The 22195-nt window shown below is 40.4% G+C and overlaps 1 protein-coding gene across 3 annotated transcripts in view; it reads right to left on the bottom strand.

Annotated features, from left to right (window-relative positions):
- LOC127451836 (G protein-activated inward rectifier potassium channel 1-like) overlaps nucleotides 1-22195 on the bottom strand; it is an 84687-nt gene that overhangs the window by 44545 nt on the left and 17947 nt on the right. For all 3 annotated transcript variants that reach the window (XM_051716809.1, XM_051716808.1, XM_051716810.1), the window contains exon 2: nucleotides 8951-9167. In XM_051716809.1, the coding sequence (XP_051572769.1) occupies nucleotides 8951-9167 (217 nt within the window). The remainder of the gene's footprint in view (nucleotides 1-8950; nucleotides 9168-22195) is intronic.

Here is a 22195-nt window from a genome sequence, read left to right as displayed (position 1 = left end):
GGTGTATGTGAGCTGCTCCATCATTTTAAGTAACTTTGGGCCATAAACAAATTACGTTTTTTGCACTAAAGTAAAAGTAGAAACATAATAATTATATCATTAGAAATCTGAGACTTTCCTTTTTACTTAAGTCTATAAGACTCAAAATGTGTTTCCTGGTCAAAGTGACACAAAATGATGGAGAAGTACAAGACCCATTTTCTAAAAGTGTAAGGTATTCGTGCAAAGTGGAGCTAGTAATCTTCTAAACCATTTAATATGTTCTTAACGGAAAATAGGGCTGTGTCTTTTACCACAGCTTGTTTAAAATTATTAGCTTGACATTTCTGTCTGTATCCAGGTCTTCAGTGGATCAATAAGCACTTATGAGTACATGACAGGGCTCAGCTCTCGATCAGCAGGAAGGTTTATTGTTTAAACTACTGCATGACTGTTTGTCCTTTTTTTGGCCTGACAAGAAATTAATATATCACAGAATAAAAGAATGAGTGAATGGATAAATGGTTTAAAAAGCATCCCTGGTATGCAATGATATGCTTGATAAGTGTGCGCTTGTGCGTGTTGAGTGTTTGTGTGCTTTGTGTTTGGTGCATGCTGTAACATCTGTAATAATGAGCATCACTGGCAAGACTGTACAATACCATCCCTGTCTTTGTACCTATCTGTTCATTTTCATAACACTAAGTACAAGCAATAGTAATAGTGATGCTCACTTTATCAAGTACAATTAAAAATGAAATGAGAATATCACAGAGATTATAGGAAAAAGAATCAAATGCAGAAGGAGACATTTTCTGTTTGTATGTGTAGTAAAAGACTCTAATTTCAGCAAATATAAAAAGAAATGCTGTCTTCTTCCTCCTCCTCTCATATCCTCAAAAAGAAAATCCCATCTTGCCTTCCACTCAGTCCCTCAGTCTCTGCCTTCATGAAAGACACCAGGAACGGATCGAACTGGAGCGAGGTTTGAAGCTCATACATCAAACTGACAAGCATGTGACTAAAGGTACTTATTATGCACAGGGCACTGCTAAAAGCATGGCTATAGCACTGGCCTGATAATTCAATCAGAAATCCACTCTTTTACAATCCACTTGTCACCCTGCCGACATGACTGTAGCCATTACATCCATTCAAAGACAAAGCCAAGACTGAGGGCTATGATAGAGAAAGAAGAGGGATAGTAATTATAGTTTACAAGATAAGAAATGAAAGAGAATGAAAAGTGAAATGTTCAGTCAGATCTGATAAATGATGGAACACATAAGCACTTTTCCATCATCTGGTCGAACAGTTCTCAGCACAGTTAAGAACAGTTCCAGTAGCATTTCCACTTGAGCATGCTTTGGCACGGTATGATCATAAACCGTGCTTGGCCCGGATTTCTCAGCACGGTTTTCTAAATGTGCTCAACCATGTTAGTGGAATGGCTTTAGTACATGGCAACTCACAATTGTCAATTTGCCAAGGCAGCTCAGTTGTTTCTAGGTAGCTGGCCAAGTTTGATAATATTTGGATGAAGTTAATAAAAGTTAATAAAATAATTGTGTATATTTAGTGTATCTTCATGATTTTGATAATGATGGTTCAACTACATTATTTTTCTACATGCCTTTTTCATCAGGGAGGTCAATTATGCTAGCTAGCACATTAAAACTCATATAATATATCAATATTAGGGATGTGCTTAAGTAATCAACAAATCTAGTACTCGTTTTGCACCAGCAAGTGGACTATTAAAAACCCCACTCAAATATCACAAATTTATTTTTCTTTGTGCATTTGCCTGCTGTAATAGCACTGAATACTGTACTTTCCCTCTGAATCTCTCATCAAATCTTTCAGTTAAAATTGAGTCCAATGGAAGGAAGGAAACTTTGAAGCGGTACAAGAAACTCTGAAGCTTATCAGACCAGTATGTCTGCATGTGCATTAAATTACTTGACACGGGCAGAGCGCATTTTAAATGTGTTTTTTACTTTTTAATTTTTATTAATGCAGATTGTTCATTTAATCCCCCCCCAAATATAAGCATAGTTGGTTGAAGTTATCTTATTTTGACAATTTTTTGAAGTTACCTTATTTTGGAAACATTTGTAAATAAAAAATATATATATATAAATTATACATACTTGTCATATTTGTTATTTTTATCTTACATTTTAATTTACAATTATTCGATTACTCATTTTTTGTAAGTTAAAATACTTGACAATTTTTTTGAAAAAGTCCATCCCTAATCAATATATTACTCATATAATATTTTGTCAATAAATGTCCTTTTAAGGTAGTTTGGGAACTTTTACCTTTCTGCGTGTTTGTGTCCGTTGGCATACACAGCCTCTCAGCATATGACGTAAACCTCTTGCCTTTTTCTTTATGTGTCAAGGTTCATGTCTTACCTGCGCTTTAGCAGAGTAAAAAGCAGTCCTAAAAACTGTAATTTGTGATCATCCTCAATAGCGCACTTGCTCTAACGTTTACCTCTCACAATTCAATACAAAAGTATATGAAACATAATTTATTACAAGCAGTATGGATATATAAATGAACAGTTAAGAAATGTGGCTATTTAAAACGTCTTGGTTACTGATGTAACCTCTGTTCCCTGATGGAGGGAACGAGACGTTGTGTCGATGTAGTGACACTAGGGGTTCGATCTTCAGAGCCCCAATCACCTTTGCTTAAAATAGAAAAGGCCAATGAGAATCGGCGAGTGGAATTTGCATGCCACTCTCTGCCCCGGACATACGGGTATAAAAGGAGATGGCGTGCACCACTCATTCAGATTTATGCTGAGGAGCCGATAGAGAGTCCCGGCCATGTCAGTGGCCAGTTCAGCACTGCGGCAGGAGGGACACAACGTCTCGTTCCCTCCATCAGGAAACAGAGGTTACATCAGTAACCAAGACGTTCCCTGTCTGTCACCCACTTGACATTGTGTCGATGCAGTGACACTAGGGGTTCCTATAGGAAATGCCACAGGCGCTGAACCGTGTCACAAGGTATGGAAGAGTGGATACGGGCAAGCTGCTGCATGCCTCGCAGCGAGCACTCAACCATGTCATTACCTTCCAGCGAGTTAGGTAAGGCTTCTCCCTAGTCCCGTTAAGGGGGAGGAGGCACTTACCCAAGGAGGCTATCGGCGGAGCCTTTCCTGATTGCTGTTAAGTAATTTCCCGCCGAGCACTTTCTAGAATAACGCTGGGAAGTGCTCTTCCCTCTCCAGGAGGGGGAGCACTATGGAGACCACATCCTACCGGAGGGAGATTAACATGTGGAGAATACCTCACATGGACTTACTAACGGGGAAGTTCACATATGGAATGATACCACCGGAGGACCCTATCAACAGAGAGGGTACGCAGCAACAGTGGCCAAGACAGAGAAAGCTCTGGTGAAGGGAAACACAGGGTTCACCTAAGGGGAAATCGAACAGTGGCAACTCATCATACGGGATTACCAAGGGGGACTCACCATGCATGGAGCACTGAGCCCGAGCACACGGGCTCACCTGAAAAGGGGCATACCACAAGTACTGGGCCTGGTGCCTTTACTCCTCCGCCGAATTCATCACCGAACAGTGCTTAAGAATTAAAGAGGCATCCGGGGTTCACCGGATTGTTGTGGACAAAAAGGCACACATTATCACCTTTTGAAAAAGGGAAAGGCGCAATGCAAGTGATACACCCAACTGGCCGTCCGGTCTACCTGCTGTTACTGCGTAACACTTGGGTCGAAACCGGGTCTATGCATAGGTTATAAAACTTCACAAAGGTATTAGGTGTAGCCAAACCCACAGCTCTGCATATGTCTGCTAGAGAGGCCCCCCCATGCCAGTGCCCAGGAGGACACAACACCTCTAGTGGAGTGCGTCCGGACTCCCAAGGGGCACAGCAAGTCCTGAGATTGGTATGCGAAAGAAATGGCATCCACAATCCAATGGGCTAGACTCTGCTTGGAGACAGCTTTCCCCTTCTGCTGTCCTCCAAAACAGACAAAGAGCTGCTTTGAGCGTCTTACACTCTGCGTGCGGTCCAGATAGATACGCAGGGCACGAACTGGACACAGCAACGACAAGACCGGGTCTTCCTCCTCTGAAAGGAGCGCTTGCAGGTTCACCATCTGGTGCTGAAAGGGAGTGGTGAGAACTTTGTGCACGTAACCGGGCCAGGGTCTCAAGATCACGTGAGAGTGTGCCAGCCCGAACTCCAGGCATTCGCTGGTAACAGAGAGGGCCTGCAGGTCCCCCACCCTCTTGATGAAAATGGGCGCCACCAGGAGGGCTGCCTTCAGAGACAAAGTGCTGAGCTTGGCCTGCTCCAGGGCCTCAAGGTGGGCTCCCTGTAGGGCAGGTAGGACCACAGAGAGAACCCAAGAGGGAATCAGGCATGGTCTAGGAGGATTCAACCTCCTCGTGCCCTTGAGGAACCTGTTGATCAGGTCACGCTGTCGTGAGGGTCTCTCATCCAGTGTATCATGATAAGCTGCTATGGCAGCCACATACACTTTCAGGGTAGAGGGAGACAGCCATCTCCCCAGCCCTTTCTGAAGGAAAGACAGCACAGACCCGACAGCACATCTCTGTGGGTCTTCCCCACGGGAAGAACACCAGTTCGCGAAGAGACACCACTTCAAGGCATATAGAGGCCTCTTAGAGGGGGCTCTGGCCTGAGTGATCGTATTTACCACCACTGGCGGAAGACCTGCTAGGTCTACCGCGTCTCATCCAGGAGACAGACGTGGAGATTCCAGAGGTCTGGCCATGGGTGCTGGAGCGTGCCCTGCCCCTGAGAAGGTCCTGCCTCAGGGGAATGTGCCAGGGAGGTGCTACTGCCAGGAGCATCAGATCCGAGAACCAAGTCTGGTTGGGCCAGTACGGCACAACGAACAGGACTTGCTGCTCGTCCTCCCTGACTTTGCACAGAGTCTGTGCAATGAGGCTCACTGGAGGAGATACACGAGGCCAGCTGTGTGCCAAGGCATCCACGCCAAGGGGTCTCGGACAGGGAGTACCAAAGGGGGCAGTGAGAGGACTCTTGAGATGCGAACAGGTCTACCTGCACCACCCTGAATCTCTCCAAAACCAGCTGGACTACGTGGGGGTAGTGTCCCCACTCCCCGTGGAGCATTACCTGCCGTGAGAGCACGTCCGCTGCACGGTTGAGGATACCTGGAAGGTGAGTGGCTCGCATATGCTGACTCCAAAGGAGGAGGCAGCAGGCAAGTTGCGACATGCGACGTGAGCGTACACCTCCATGGCGGTTTATGTATGCTACGGTCACTGTGTTGTCGGTCCTGACCAACACATGCTTGCCCTGAATCAACGACTGAAGCCTCCTCAGGGCCAGCAACACCACCAGCAACTCTAAGCAGTTGATGTGCCAAAGGAGTCGGGCCCCATCCAGAGCCCCAAGACTGCCTGCCTGTTGCACACGGCACCCCAGCCCGAGTTCGAGGCGTCTGTCGTGACCTGCTCTAGGGGAAAACCTGCCCATAGAAACGGCAGGTCCGACCAAGGGCTGAAAGTCTGACGGCACTGTGGCGTGATGGTCACATGCCAGGTGCCGTGGCGCCATGTGACAGACAGGGAACTAATGAGATTTTAATATTGAAGATATACAGTTTTTGCTGGTATAATCAAAATAAAAAATACCCATGTGATGTATATTTAATATACCATAAATACCAACATAAAGAGATTTTTTTAATGACGAAACAGCACAGAAAACAGCTGAAAACCATTTGGAATCATTTATATGTGGTTTACTGAATAGGTTCCATTGTGTGGATATGGAAAAAGTTTGACCACTAATACACAGCATTGCATTTTTGCTATGCTTAGATTTTTTTTTTTTTTTTTTTTCAAATTTATGAATGCTGATATTTTCAGGAGATGTTATCATTTTTCAATCAGAAAACATGTTAAGAAAAAACATATTACAGGTTAAATGCATACATTTAAATTTGCTACATTTGTTCAAAAAGTGTTACCAATTGTGTCAAATAGTCATTACCTTTTTGTGTGGCTTTTAGCAAGCTGTCACAGTTAATATGCAATGTTTTGTCCCACCAAATGTGTTGCTGTCATATAATTCAGAGTGTCATCTATTGTTATTTGTAGTTTTTACCCATATTTAATGATTATTAGATATTATTTAATTGCTTTAAACAAACGTTGTTATTCTGCTTTGTTGGGTCTCTTAATGCATTAGGTATCATGAAATAACAATAAACGTCATGGTTACTTTCGTAACCTCCATTCCCTGATGGAGGGAATGAGACGTTGTGTCGATGTAGTGACACTAGGGGTCACTCTTGGGAGCCCCAAACACCTCTGATCTTTTTTTAAAAGGCCAATGAGAATTGGCAAGTGGAATTTGCATGCCACTCCCACGGACATACGGGTATAAAAGGAGCTGGTATGCAACCACTCATTCAAGTTTTGTGCTGAGGAGCCAAGATAAGGTACGGCCATTTGAGCAGGTAGTTCAGTGTTGTGGCAAGAGGGACACAATGTCAGGAAGAGCTGTCGCGAGGAGCGTGAGATCCGAGAACCATGTCTGGGTGGGCCAGTAGGGTGCCACTAGGATGACTTGCTCCTTGTCCTCCCTGACCTTGCACAGGGTCTGTGCAAGTAGGCTCACTGGGGGAAATGCATACTTGCTTAGTCCAGGGGGCCAGATATGTGCCAACGCGTCTATACCGAGAGGTGCCTCGGTCAGGGCGTACCAAAGCGGGCAGTGGGAGGATTCCCGGGAAGCAAACCGGTCTACCTGTGCTCGACCGAATCGACTCCAAATCAGCTGGACCACCTGAAGGTGGAGTCTCCACTCTCCCCTGAGGGTAACCTGATGTGACAGCTCAACCGCTGCGGTGTTAAGGTCGCCCGGGATGTGAGTGGCTCGTAGGGACTTGAGGCGCTGCTGACTCCAGAGGAGGAGATGGCGGGCGAGTTGTGACATGCAATGGGAGTGTAGACCGCCTTGGCAGTTGATGTATGCTACATTCGCTGTGTTGTCCGTCCGGACCAACACGTGCTTGTCCTGGATCAATGGCCGAAACCTCCGCAGGGCAAGCAGAACTGCCAACAACTCTAGGCAGTTGATGTGCCAATGCAGCCATGGGCCAGTCCAGGAGCCGGCGGCTGTGTGCCCATTGCATACGGTGCCCCAGCCCATCTTGGAGGGGTCTGTTGTAACCATGACGCGCCTGGAGACCTGCGCTCATTCATGAGGCGCACTGTCATCGAGACTGAGTCCAATTCCAAACCGAGAAATGAGATGCTCTGAACCAGGGAGGGCTTGCTCTTTTCCCAGTTGACTCGAAGTCCCAGTCAGCTGAGGTGCCGAAGCACGTGGTCCCTGTGTGCGCACAGTAACTCTCGAGAGTGAGCTAGGATCAGCCAGTCATCAAGATAGTTGAGGATGCGGATGCCCACTTCCCTTAGCGTGGGGATGTGACATATGGCCTCCGTCTGCTGCTTCACCGCCGAGAACTGCTGGGCAAAGTCCTCGACGGTGTCGCCGAATATGCCAACCTGGGAGATGGGGGCATCGAGGAACCGTGCCTTGTAAGCCTCTCGCATCTCAACCAAGTTGAGCCAAAGGTGGCGCTCCTGGACTACGAGGGTGGACATCGTCTGCCCGAGAGACCGCACCGTGACCTTCGTCACCCGGAGAGCGAGGTCAGTCGCCAAGCACAGTTCCTGCATCAATCCCGGGTCAGAACTACCCTCGTGCAGTTCTTTTAGCGCCACGTAAGACAGCGATCATGGCCATCAGAAGCAGAGAGATAACGACCGCAACCAGGAATAACACACAAACAGAAAGGCATCTTTAAAAAGACGTGTCTTTAAAAAGACGTTCTGTGTGTGCCGCTCATTCAGAAAGAAAATATACTCTATTAGAATATACTCTTTTAAATGTTCTGCCGAAGCGCCCAGGGGCGTTCTCTGCAAACCACAGATGCAGAGGGGGAGAAGCTGCTGAAATGCGCCGTAAGATCCAGCAGAGAGAGGTGAAAGAACTCAGCGGATGAATTCAGCTCAATGAATAGAACCGCTTGGCTCCGAAGAGAAAATCTGAATGAGTGGTTGCATACCAGCTCCTTTTATACCCGTATGTCCGGGGGAGTGGCAAGCAAATTCCACTCGCCAACTCTCATTGTCCTTTTAAAAAAAGATCAGAGGTGTTTGGGGCTCCCAAGAGTGACCCCTAGTGTCACTACATCGACACAACATCGAGTGAGTGACAGATGGGGAACTATATTTTTATAGCATTTATTAATCTTTGTTAATGTTAATTTATTGTTAATTGTTAGTTAGTTCTTTTTGAGAAGTAACTGTAACTAACTGTAACTTATGTTAATGTATACAACTATTAATGTTGCAACTGTATTAGCCTAAGCAAAAATAAAACTTACTATAAATAAAATGCTGTTAAAGGAATATTCCGGGTTCAATAAAAGCTCAGTCGACAGAATTTGGTAATGTTAATTACCACAAAAAATTATTTCGACTCGTCTTTCCTTTTCTTTAAAAAAATGCTAAATCTGTGTTACAGTGAGGCATTTACAATGAAATTGAATGTGGCCAATCCGTAAATGTTAAAATACTCACTATTACAAAAGGATAGCCATAAGACATAAACAATAATAGTGTTAACATGATTTTAGTGCAATAAAATCGGTTACTAACCTTTTCTTTGTAAAGTTAGAGCCAATTTTACAACTTCATTGTCATGATGATGTACTGTCAGCAAACCCTAAAACTCTCAAATGACTGTAAAAATTATGATTTAAACAACTTTACAGCTCAAATAATACACAAGTTTTACCTATTTATGGAGGTGTATGCAAAAGAAACTCTGGTGACCCCCTAACATTGGCGACCTCTTAAACATATTGCATCCCCCTTTAAAAATTATTCAGCTCGAAAGATGTTACCCACCCGTTGTCTCCACAATGCCCTCCAAGATGACGACAATCTCAAACTGCTCGTTCATGAGTGAGCGCTGGGACAGGTCGAAGAAAGGGCTCTTGGGATTGATCTCGTGGCAGATGGTAAGAGGAGAGACCAGGAAGAGCTGGTCAGCACCCGTTCCAAACCCCACATCCAGTTCACACTGATCCAAAGGCAGGAACTCGCCCTCTGGGGTTTGACGAGACTAGGGAGAGAGACTGCAATCAAACACCATCATTGCCACTCATGTTATCATCATTTTCATCAATTTAACATAAAAAAAAATAATAAAATAAAAAAATAAAAAAATAAAAATAAAAATGTAGACTGTGCCTTCCAATGTCCGAGACAAATTACTGTAGAAACAATCAATCTGGAAAACAGAAAATCAAGGCCAGAAGAAGCACAGCTGGAAATAGAAAAAGGAAATTGAAAGTAAAATGTCTATGTGCATGCTTTTAACTTTTTTTATACTGTATAAATTGCATCACAATCAAACCCATAATAGCACAGAATATATTGAAATTGATGGAGAAATTCATGCTGTTTTGTGTGTGAGGGGAATACTCCTCACTTGGCAAGTAGAGAGAGAGAGAGTGTTTACGGCTGGCAAGGACCGAGTGGGGATTCTGACAAGCATGAGTGCTCAGAGCAGTGAAATAAAACACAGACGGAAAGCATAGAGAAAAGGAGGGTGCGGTGAGATAAGAAAATGCCTACAAAGCATCATGCAATTTCAGCTATGATTTAAATTGATAAACAGTGTCTTTTCACAGAGCCAGAGAAATTCAAGGCCTGATGATTTACAGGGAGATGTCAAACTGAAAAAGAGCAGGAAACCCCAATGTGAAGAATATTTTTTTCTACAGAGCATGGGCTAGTGAGGAGTTTATGTGTGTGTGTGTCACAAATTCTCTTCTTAATAGTGTTGCTCTGGGGACAAAGTGAAGAAATTGTTTACGCTAAGAGTGTCCCTAAAGGGCAGCTGTAGATCAGCCTCATGGGATGTAAACCAACAACCTTCTGTAAATATGTCCATTACTTAAAACATTGGAGTTCAGCAGAGCATTAAACAAGGGGTAGGTCTGATCATATTCTGCACGGGAACTGTGCTCAACTGGGGAGGCATTTCAAGACTCTAAATACAGCCAAAGTATGTTCTGATGAACCTTCCTGTACTTTAAAATATTTCTGTAACATGGTGCACATGGTGAAAAAAAATGAAAAAACTTTCCATCCACCTAACCATCATTCCATCCCAATGATAAAGAAAAAAGTATTTAAAGGAATAGTTCATCCAAAAATATAAATTCTGTCATCGTTTACTGATCCTCATGTCTTTCAAAACATGTATGACATTCATTCCTTCGTGAAAAAAAAAAAAAAGGAATTTAAATTTATAGCAGAATGCCCAAGCTGCTCTTCTCCATACATTCAAGGTGAATGGTGACCACGGCTATCAGGCAAGATTTTCAGTAAATAATGACTGTTATTCCATCTGTTCCTCACACAAAGCTATCTTATGGCTTCAGAACACTTAGAATACATTCCAAGAGTCAAACCGGTCTCATGACATCAGTCGTGATAATAGTACAAGATGGTGAAATCACAATAAATTTTACCAGTTGGCTTGTACAAAAACATATGACTTACTCCCATAAAGAAAAATAAATGAACCAACAAACGATGGTATTACACATTTTCCAAAGTTTAACAGCTAATGTAAACATCAACCTAGCCATACAGTGCAAACCTCTTACACAAACCGTAAACCTAACAATGATTTTAATAGGAAAATACATTTTGTTTACCACGGATCATGACATCAGTCATTTGTATTGCATAAATAAATATGGAATGAGTAATTAAATTTGTTCACTGACATTTCCTTTCTTAAAATAAAGTGTTGGATATGAGGTGAGCAAAAATGTGATGCCTGTATGAATTTTGTTTGTTGATTGGTTGGTTTCTATGGGAATGGGGACCTTTATGGGACCTTTTTGTACAAGCCAAGTAGTACAATATCTTATGATTTTGCCATCTCGTCAGAATTTTAACAACTTGTCACGAGATGTTGTTTCACACACATATGTACACGTTTAGACATCTTTGCCCAAAAACACAAATTACCTAGAACTTCAAATTAGATAGACTTCAAATTAAATACATTTTTCTGCAGCTGTTTGAACAGATTCTAATCCAGATCTGATCAAGAATCAGCTGAATACCACTTATCAGTAAACTGAAGTAAATATGGACCATTAGGTTAATATTTATTTAATAACTGTGTGATGAATCTTTAGAGTTGCTAGGTGAGTTTGAACTGTAGTTACAAGGAATGCTGGCTGGACAGGGCCTATTATTCTTACATCAAATGCACCCAAGCGGAAAGATTTTATAGTCCTCATACAGACTATATCTTTCTCTATCTCTCTCATTCCATTGTTTTTACTTCTCACTCTTATTTCTCTCTTTCTCCTGGTCTTGTATTTTCTCTTACAAACAGCACAGATTCACCAAAAATGTACATTCACGCACTCATAGATGAAACTTGATGGTCACAGTGGAAGCTTCGAAAATATGTTTGATTTGCATGGGTCAAACAGCAATAGCATGTTTTTTTTTTTGTTTTTTTTTCACAGTGATGGGATGATAAATTGTGGCAGAGCCAATGGCCCTGGATTAGTCATTTGTATTGGATTGTCGATCAACTTCATTAATGCTTTAATGTATGATACATCCAGTAACTGGTATGGCTAGTTGATATATTATTTGCTCCTATTGATTACAGCATAAAAAAGTAACAGATCAACAGTTTGCTAATTGCTTATTTTGTTGACCTGATAACAAAATGTTTTTTCTAATGATGTAGTAAAAACTTGTTTCAAGTCAACATGAAATGTACCTTATTTACTTTCTTAATGGATATTCCTGGTCTTATTGTGAACAATTCAATGGTGCACATTATTCTAGTGTTTTTGTTTTCTTAAACTCTTAAAAAAAAAAAAAAAAAAAAATGTAATAACTTGCTCTTCCTGTGAAACAGCTTTACTTTTCCATTGATGTCACTTACTGTGCAGGCTATCAGATAATGTTAATCAATAGCCATATGGCTATTTAGGCATTTTGTTAAGCAAACTGGCATTAAGAGCTCCATTCTGGTATGGAATGCCTACTTTTAATAATCCATACAATTCCACAAGAATAAAATCAAGTATTGTCCTATGATTTATTTGTATTTTTTTACACTGAATATCCTGTTTCACAGAAGTAAAATGTGTTCTGAGCAAAGATTCACACTGACTTTAACCTCCTTATACAAACACATTTTTATGCATACATTCACTTTTGCACACATTTCTGCCTCAGAAAAAAGGAGAATATAAACATACATTTGAAATCAGACCGTCCCACCTACACACACATATGGAAACACAAACTTCACCCAAACAAGGTTTCTGGAGAAACACAATTAAGTGTCTCCTCAACTCTCTTTCAGCCCACAAGGAGCACTTCCACCATGTAATCTTATCACACTAAATACCTACAGTTGAAGTCAGAAGTTTACATACACTTAGGTTGATGTCATTAAAACTAATTTTTTAACCACTCCACAGATTTAATATTAGCAAACTATAGTTTTGGCAAGTCGTTTAGGACATCTGCTTTGTGCATGACACAAGTAATTTTGCCAACAATTGTTTACAGACTGATTGTTTCACTTTTAATTGACTATATCACAATTCCAGTGGGTCAGAAGTTTACATACACTAAGTTAACTGTGCCTTTAAGCAGCTTGGAAAATTCCAGAAAATGATGTCAAGCCTTTAGACAGTTAGCCAATTAGCTTCTGATAGGAGGTGTACTGAATTGGAAGTGTACCTGTGGATGTACTTTAAGGCTTACCTTCAAACTCAGTGCCTTTTTGCTTGACATCATGGGAAAATCAAAAGAAATTAGCCAAGACCTCAGAAAAAAAATTTGGACCTCCACAAGTCTGGTTCCTCCTTGGGAGCAATTTCCAAATGCCTGAAGGTACCACGTTCATCTGTACAAACAATAGTACACAAGTATAAACACCATGGGATCACGCAACCATCATACCACTCAGGAAGGAGACGCAATCTGTCTGCTAGAGATGAACGTAGTTTGGTGTAAAAAGTGCAAGTCAATCCCAGAACAACAGCAAAGGACCTTGTGAAGATGCTGGAGGAAACAGATAGACAAGTATTTATAGCCAGAGTAAAACGAGTCATATAGCGACATAACCTGAAAAGCTGCTCAGCAAGAAAGAAGCCACTGCTCCAAAACCGCCATAAAAAAATCCAGACTACAGTTTGCAAGTGCAAATGGGGACAAAGATCTTACAGTTTGGAGAAGTGTTCTCTGATCTGATGAAACAAAAATTGAACTGTTTGGCCATAATGACCATCGTTATGTTTGGAGGAAAAAGGGTGAGGCTTGCAAGCCAAAGACCACCATCCCAACCGTGAAGCGTGGGGGTGGCAACATCATGTTGTGGGGGTGCTTTGCTGCAGGAGGGACTGATGCACTTCACAAAATAGATGGCATCATGAGGAAGGAAAATTATGTTGATATATTGAAGCATCATCTCAAGACATCAGTCAGGAAGTTAAAGCTTGGTCGCAAATTGGTCTTCCAAATAGACAATGACCCCAAGCATACCCCCAAAGTTGTGGCAAAATGGCTTAAGGACAACAAAGTCAAGGTACTGGAGTGGCCATCACAAAGCCCTGACCTCAACCCAATAGAAAATTTGTGGGCAGAACTGAAAAAGCGTGTGCGAGCAAGGAGGCCTACAAACCTGTCTCAGTTACACCAGTTCTGTCTGGAGGAATGGGCCAAAATTCTAGCAACTTATTGTGAGAAGCTTGTGGAAGGCTACCCAAAATGTTTGACCCAAGTTAAACAATTTAAAGGCAATGCTACCAAATACTAACAAAGTGTATGTAAACTTCTGACCTACTGGGAATGTGATGAAAGAAATAAAAGCTGAAATAAATCATTCTCTCTACTATTATTCTGACATTTCACATTCTTAAAATAAAGTAGTGATCCTAACTGACCTAAGACAGGCAATGTTTTCTACGATTAAATGACAGGAATTGTGAAAAACTTAGTTTAAATGTATTTGGCTAAGGTGTATGTAAACCTCTGACTTCAACTGTATATACAGAATATACCTGCTCACACACAAACATCCCTGCCAAAAACTCTACTTACCTACTGCTTCTTTTTTAGGACTAACCTAAAACCCCCAAAACCTCCATCCCCATATATATCAATCTAATGTTGCCTGGCAGGGGTGTCATGCACCTATTTATTTATTTACAGTATCACACTCACTTTTGTTTTTTTGTTTTGTTTTTTGAAGTAGAGTGCATTACTGATATCCACAGGCGGCTTTACGTCACTTTTTTACGATCTTTGTGGTGTCTTTAAGTGTAAAGACACCGTAAAACCTGTCAAATTAATTTCAGCACCAAAGGAAATGAACAGCGACTGATTAAACAAAAACATAGGCATAATCTACAGTATATTAGACTATGAAAAAACCTGATTGACTCTTTCACACCACAGAGATCAAATGTAGTTTGCAAACATAAATTGCACTGAATTTGATGCAGTTAATTAGTTTTTATCACCATAACAACACGTTTTCATTTGGTGCTGGACCTTCCCCGTGAACCTGATCTCTGAAGCAGCCACAGGGCGTTGCCTAAAGCGGAACATGTGACTCGATTGGACTGACAAAATTTAGACATGTGAATAAAGATTTCTGCCACTGACATTCTTTTCTACATGCAGTAATCATTTAATTTAATTATTGAAGGTACAAATACATTTTTGGAATTTTAAATAATCCATTCAAAATCCTCAAAAATCTAAGGGGGTACACATATACAGGATATACAGAAGTTCACCCAAAAATGAAAATTATGCCATCATTTACTTACCAAGTAACATGTCCAAGCAAATGAAAATTGGATGGGGACCAGGGGCTGTAAAGTTCCAAAAAGGAACTTGCTTGAAAGCCGTGGTCACCATTTAATTTCATTCTACGAAAAATAGCAGCATTGTAGACATTCTGTTTCTGCATAAATAACTTATTTTGTGTTCCCCAAAAGAAAAAAAGAAAGTCTTAGGGGTTTTGAAAGACATGATGGTGAGTCCATGATGACAGACTTTTCATTTTTGGATAACTATTCCTATTAAACCATATAGCCTATTTATTTTTTTTTAATTTTTTTTTTTTTTTTGTTAAAAGGTGGATAAGCCCTAAGTTCATCTCACAATGTATTTTGAACACAGGTGCTGGGGTTGAGATATAGTGGTGGGTTGCCATCATAACAGAGAAAAACACACATACTGTATGTGAACTGTAATGTTGATGGAACCGTAGAAACAGTCAACCACATCACCTCCCTTTTTCATACATGTCAAACATTCCTTTGACTGTTGCTCTGATGTTTGGTTCCCCAAGGACTTATACAATTGGCAAAAAAAAAAAAAAAACAACAACAAAAAAAAACCTGCTCAACTAAAATTGAACTTGTAACTAAAATTCACAATCCACAGTACAAAACCACCTTGCTCATGCTGTGGGGTCCCTTGGAAGGTTTGGGGTATTGTGGCATGAATGGGGTTACACTGTTTTCCAACAGTCTGTGTTGGAGCACAAATATTCTTGTGCTTTCTTCTGCTTTTTTAATTCACTCGAGGCAATGGTGTTTTTCTTTTACTCCTGTCTCTTTGTCTTAAGCTTGAAAAGACAGATTACTGAGTTCAAGAAGGAGACAAGCATTGCAGAAAAACACAGCCAAATACAGACATTCATATAAAATAACAGTGGGCTGCGCTGATTATCTTAATCAAATAAGTGGATAAAGTTACTTAATTTGAGTAGGATGTTAAGTGATGGGATGCTTGCATGAGTCTGAAGAGCCCTTTAAAATGCTAATATTAATGCTGATAGACGTTATGTTAAGCAAAAGGCCAGACCATCTTAAAAATTCAGTGTCCACCAGCTTTTAAAGCAGATTGCGAGACAAAAACAAAGCAATCTTTAAAAGCACCTCCACGATTGAAGTGAAAAACCTATTATTCAAATAGCCTTTTGAGTGTCTCTTTTAGACCCAAAAAATGCCTGAACATTCTTCGGCATTTGTTTTTGAGTTGGTTTTTGTGGTTTGCAAGGAAATTCTTTTAGGTTACACACTAGTAATTACGAGGGTTTTATGCTATAAATGTGGTTTATGAGGACACCCCTAGTGTGCATGTAAAAGTGCCAAAAGGTTTCTGTGAGGGTTAGGTTTAGGGGTAGGTGTAGGTGTAAGGTTAGGGGATAGAATATATAGTTTGTACAGTATAAAAAACATTATGTCTTTGGAGAGCCAACATAATGATAGGAGTACCAACATGTGTGTGTGTGTGTGTGTGTGTGTGTGTGTGTGTGTGTGTGTCCTGTAAACTAAAGAGCTGCCAGATCAAACCTGTCATTCTTCCTCATATCCCACAGGAAAGAAGGAGAGGATGAGAGATGGAAAGCAGAGAACAAGATGGCACAGGAGTCTTAAAGAAAAGAGAAAACAGGAGGAGGTGAATCGAAACCTCTTTGCACTGCAGCAGATATACCAGCAGCCACCCGTTTGAATCACTGATGTGCATGGGTGAATTAAAGCTAGGATTTCACTGCTTTTCTTTCCCCTGACTCACAGTGGCTTTGACAGCAGAGCTGTGGGGAGGGACAGATAGTTAAAGGCAAATAGATGTGACTCAGTTTTTCACACTTCTTTCACCCTGTTAATAAGGTGCCACTGCAACCAAAATTGAACTCTTAAGGTGGAAATGTATGGTTAAAGACTGGTATGACAAGTGAAATCACAATAGAATAGAATAGATCTGTTCTATTCTAGGCTAGATTTCTCTACTTTCTCTTTCAAAATAGAATAGAACAGAACACATCTGTTATATTCTGTTATAGGAAATATAACTCTACTTTTCCAGAATAGAATAGAATAGAATAGATCTGTTTCATTTTATTTCTATTCTATTCTAGGCAAATTCTCTATTCTTCTTTATTTCATACATTTGTGTATGAGAAAGTACATAAGGATATGATAGAATTGAAAATAATAGAACAGAATAGGACACACCAGAACAGAGTAAAATATAACACATCTATTCTATTCCATTCCATTCTACAGTATTTTACTTTTGGCATGGCTGCTCTACTCTAATAGAGTTTAATTGAATTGAACAGAATATAATCTTTATTGTGTTTACTAATTACAAGAAAACAGAAATGTGGCTCTTATATTCATTGTTCTTTGCCTCCACTGTCTTTAACTCTGTGGAATTGCACAATGAAATGTTCATGCATATATCAACAGTGTAATGTCCATCCTTGATGTGGTCTTTTGCTTGGCTAAAGGCAATATGCATATAACCCCACACTATGCCTAATATGTGTCTCTGACAAACTCATCCATACTCTGTATCAGTGCTCGGTCACGTGACCTCAACGCCTGCCAGTGACAAGACACATTACATACTGTCCACCTTACATTTCAAGCATCAATGCCAGCCCTGTACCACACACATGCACACACAATGCACCATAAGTCCCATATTCATACAGAGGTATAAATAGCTCTGAGCATGCCTGTGACCCAATGTGAACAAACACTCATGGGGTTTGAAGTATATGAACAACCCTAACCCAACATATGAACATAAAAGTAATTAAAAAACTGTAATTCACAATTCACTCTGTTAAATATATTGTGCTCCAAACATATACACACTCACTAAAGAGAGCAACACATCCAGTGGCGTCTCAGGCTCATTATTTCTGGTGGGGCACAAACAGTCACTTAACCCAACATGATGCCACTCCCCAAACTTACTCAACCCTTGTGCTGTCTTTAAATTTTTTACCTAATTTGGTCTTTACGGTCAAAAATGACCGGCCTATTAAAAATTGCTTATACATCTCTCGTTATGCTATATTATCACCAAAAATTGGATTAGATCTTTTAGTCAACTTGTTTTCTTTAAATTAGCACAGGTTTTGTATTTCTTTTTAGAACTTACTGATCATAGACCTCATTGACCTGAGCTTATGCACCTAATTTTTGAATGAAAAAAAGCATTATTTGTGGATAATATTGGCAGTATTAAATAAAATATGAAAAAAAAAAAATCTGTACTATTTATCACACTAGTGTGCTTTAATGTTTAACCAGGAAGTTTGTTTTGAAATGCTTTTATTAAGTAAATAATTGCACAAAGTCACACTTGTGGTCTTCAAGGTAAAAAATGACCAGCCTTTTAAAAATTGCTTCTAAATCTCTCATTATGCTTTATAATCACCAAAAATTGGATTATATATTTTTGTCAACTCAATTTCTTTCAATTAGGACAGGTTTTATATTTTTGTTTGGAACTTATTGATCGTAGGCCTCCTTGACCTGAGCTTATTCACCTAATTTTAGAGAGAAAAAAATAATTATTTGTAGATAATTTTAGCAATATTAAATAAAATATGAAAACATAATGTACTATATATCACACTAGTGTGCTTTAATGTTTGAACAGTAAGTTTGTTTTGAAAAAAACGTTTATTTAGTAAATAATTGCACAAAGTCACACTTGTGGTCTTCCCTGTAAAAAATGACCAGCCTATTAAACATTGCTTATAAGTCTCTCATTATGCTATATTATCATCAAATATTGGATTAGATCTTTTTGTCAAATTGTTTTCTTTTAATAAGGACTGGTTTTGTATTTCTTTTTAGAACTTATTGATCGTAGGCTTCCTTTGACCTGAGCTTATGCACCTTCGATTTTTGCGTGAAAAAAAGCATTATTTGTGGATAATTTTGGCAATATTAAATGAAATATGAAAACATGCTGTACTATATATCACACTAGTGTGCTTTAATGTTTAACAGGGAAGTTTGTGTTGAAGCACTTTTATTTTGTAAAAAAAAAAAAAAAATGGCACAAGGTCACACGTGGTGTTCCCGGTCAAAAATGACTGGCCATTGAAAATGAATGGGGAAGATCACAAAAAACAATACTTATATTTTGAAATGAACCATGGCAAGTGTTCTAGTATCATGATCAAGGATGTGATCCAGAGCTTCATGCACAGAGAATCGCTTGACCACTGTGCTGCCACAAACTGAATGATGAGCAAGGCCTATGATGATTTACATTATATACCTTAGCTGTGGGAAAGCTTCTGTATATTAGTAAACATTAGCCGCGTTTCCACTATCAGGACAAACAAGTGCGTGCTAGTGCGTGCCAGGGCCAGTTTCATTCCCACTGTCACTGCCTTTGGCCCGCTGATTACCCTTGTGCCAAACAAGGTCAACTGGGGACTGAGGCAGGTACAATGTCAAAGGCGCAGTTTCGCCGAACTTGTCAGGATATGTATCCAGCTCACAACGGTACAGGTTCAGGGAAAAAATTTATAATAAAATGCGGGTACAGTACAAATCCATTGAAATGCACATTGGACAAAGTGGTGCCCAAAGAAATGACTTTCCATGATTCGGTAAACTTTCATAGATGGTGTGCTGGGACATCGTCCCGCTGTTAGTGGAGAGACCACTCGGGACATCATGGCAGTTACAGTCGATGAGTTGTTATTGCTAATTTATCTTGCTAGCTTGCTAATGTTTACATTAAATATACCGGGAAGACCACAAGAGTGACTTTGTGCACTTGTTTACTAAATAAAAGCATTTAAAAACAAAAGTTCCTGGTTAAACATTAAAGCACACTTGTGTGATAAATAGTACAGAATGTTTTCATATTTTATTTAATATTGCCAAAATGATCCACAAATAATGCTTTTTTTCCACTCCAAAATTAGGTGCATAAGCTCAGGTCAATGAAGCCTACAATCAGTAAGTTCCAAAAAAGAAATACAAAACTTTTTTTTTTTTTGGTGATAATATAACACATTGAGAGATGTATAAGCAATTTTTGTAGGCCTGTCATTTTTGACTGGGAAGACCACAAGTGTAACAAAGTGAAAAAAACACACACACACAAATTTCAATTTTTGGGGGGGATATTTTGATACCCTGTGTGAACAAAGTCAGAAAGTTTTAGTCCAATATGATAACATTATCTAGCATTTTCAGGCAAAAGAAAATCCTCTTCGGGTCAAAATGACCGCAAGACAACATGAGGGTTAAATATTTATATATATATATATATATACACATACACACACACATACACAATTGAAGTCAGAAGTTTACATGCACTTAGGCTGAAGTCATTAAAACTCATTTTTTAACCACTCCACAGATTTAATATTAGCAAACTATAGTTTTGGCAAGTCGTTCAGGACATCTACTTTGTACAAGACATGAGTAATTTTTCCAACAATTGTTTATAAACAGATTGTTTCACTTTTAATTGACTATATCACAGTTCTAGTGGTTTAGAAGTTTACATACACTAAGTTAACTGTGCCTTTAAGCAGCTTGGAAAATTCCAGAAAATGATTTCAAGCCTTTAGACAATTAGCCAGTTAGCTTCTGATAGGAGGTGTACTGAATTGGAGGTGTACCTGTGGATGTATTTTAAGGCCTACCTTCAGTGCCTCTTTGCTTGACATTATGGGAAAATCTAAAGAAATCAGCCAAGACCTCAGAAAAACAAACTGTGGACCTCCACAAGTCAGGTTCATCATTGGGAGCAATTTCCAAATGCCTGAAGGTACCACGTTCATCTGTACAAACTGTACAAACAATACGCAGTAAAAACACCATGGGACTGGGGGCCTGTGTAGCTCAGTGGTAAAATTCGCTGGCTACCACACCTGGAGTTCGCTAGTTCGCTAGTTCGAATCCCAGGGTGTGCTGAGTGACTCCAGCCAGGCTTCCTAAGCAACCAAATTGGCCCAGTTGCTAGGGAGGGTAGAGTCACATGGGGTAACCTCCTTGTGGTCACTATAATGTGGTTCTTTCTCTGTGGGGCACATGGTGAAGCCTCCACATGCGCTATGTCTCCATGGCAACGTGCTTAACAAGCCATGTGATAAGATGCGCGGGTTGGCGGTCGCAGACACAGAGGCAACTGGAATTTGTCCTCCGCCACCTGGATTGAGGCAAATCACTACGTGACCACGAGGACTTAAAAGCACATTGGGAATTGGGCATTCCAAAATTAGGGAGAAAAGGGGAAATATCACCCCCCCCAAAAAAACACCATGGGACCACGCAGCCATCATACCACTCAGGAAGGAGACGCATTCTGTCTCCTAGAGATGAACGTAGTTTGGTGTGAAAAGTGCAAATCAATCTCAGAACAACAGCAAAGGACCTTGTGAAGATGCTGGAGGAAACAGGTAGACGAGTATCTATATCCACAGTAAAACGAGTCCTATATTGACATAACCTGAAAGGCTGCTCAGCAAGGAAGGAGCCACTGCTCCAAAACCACTATATAATAGCCAGACTACAGTTTGCCAGTGCACATGGGGACAAAGATATTACTATTTGGAGAAATTTCCTCTGGTCTAATGAAACAAAAATTTAACTGCTTGGCCATAATTGTAACGTTGGGTCATGGAGAGGAAGAGAGGAGATGCAGGAGTAGATTCTTTCAAACTTTTTATTATAAACGCTGGAGTGGAACATACGCTGGAGTGGAACAAATGATAATGTTAAACATCACAAAGTAACAAAACAAGGAAACACTTCATCAACACAATGTAACACTTCATGGACTGACAAATGAATGGGCAAAACTAGAGGATATTTAAACACAAGGAGCTTAATGAGGGAATGGAATACAGGTGAGGATAATAAGGAACAAATGGAAGTGATGAGGGCAGTGAAACATGGGAGATGTACTCCGGAGGAAAACTTCAAAATAAGAGTCCTTGAAGAACGTGAGGGAGACAGACTGTGACAATAATGACCATTGTTATGTTTGGAGGAAAAAGGGTGAGGCTTGCAAGCATGAAGCATCGGGGTGGCAGCATCATGTTGTGGGGGTGCTTTGCTGAAGGAGGGACTGATGCACTTCACAGAATAGATGGCATCTTGAGGAAGGAAAATTATATGGATATATTGAAGCAATATCTCAAGACAGTAGCCAGGAAGTTAAAGCTCGGTCACAGATGGGTCTTCCAAATGAAGAGTGACTCCAAGCATTCCACCAAAGTAGTGGCAAAATGGC

The sequence above is a fragment of the Myxocyprinus asiaticus genome, chromosome 14 (genome assembly GCF_019703515.2).
Source record: "Myxocyprinus asiaticus isolate MX2 ecotype Aquarium Trade chromosome 14, UBuf_Myxa_2, whole genome shotgun sequence".
NCBI lineage: Eukaryota > Metazoa > Chordata > Actinopteri > Cypriniformes > Catostomidae > Myxocyprinus > Myxocyprinus asiaticus.
Note: the sequence above shows the minus strand (reverse complement) of the source record. Positions and strands in the feature narration are given on the sequence as shown.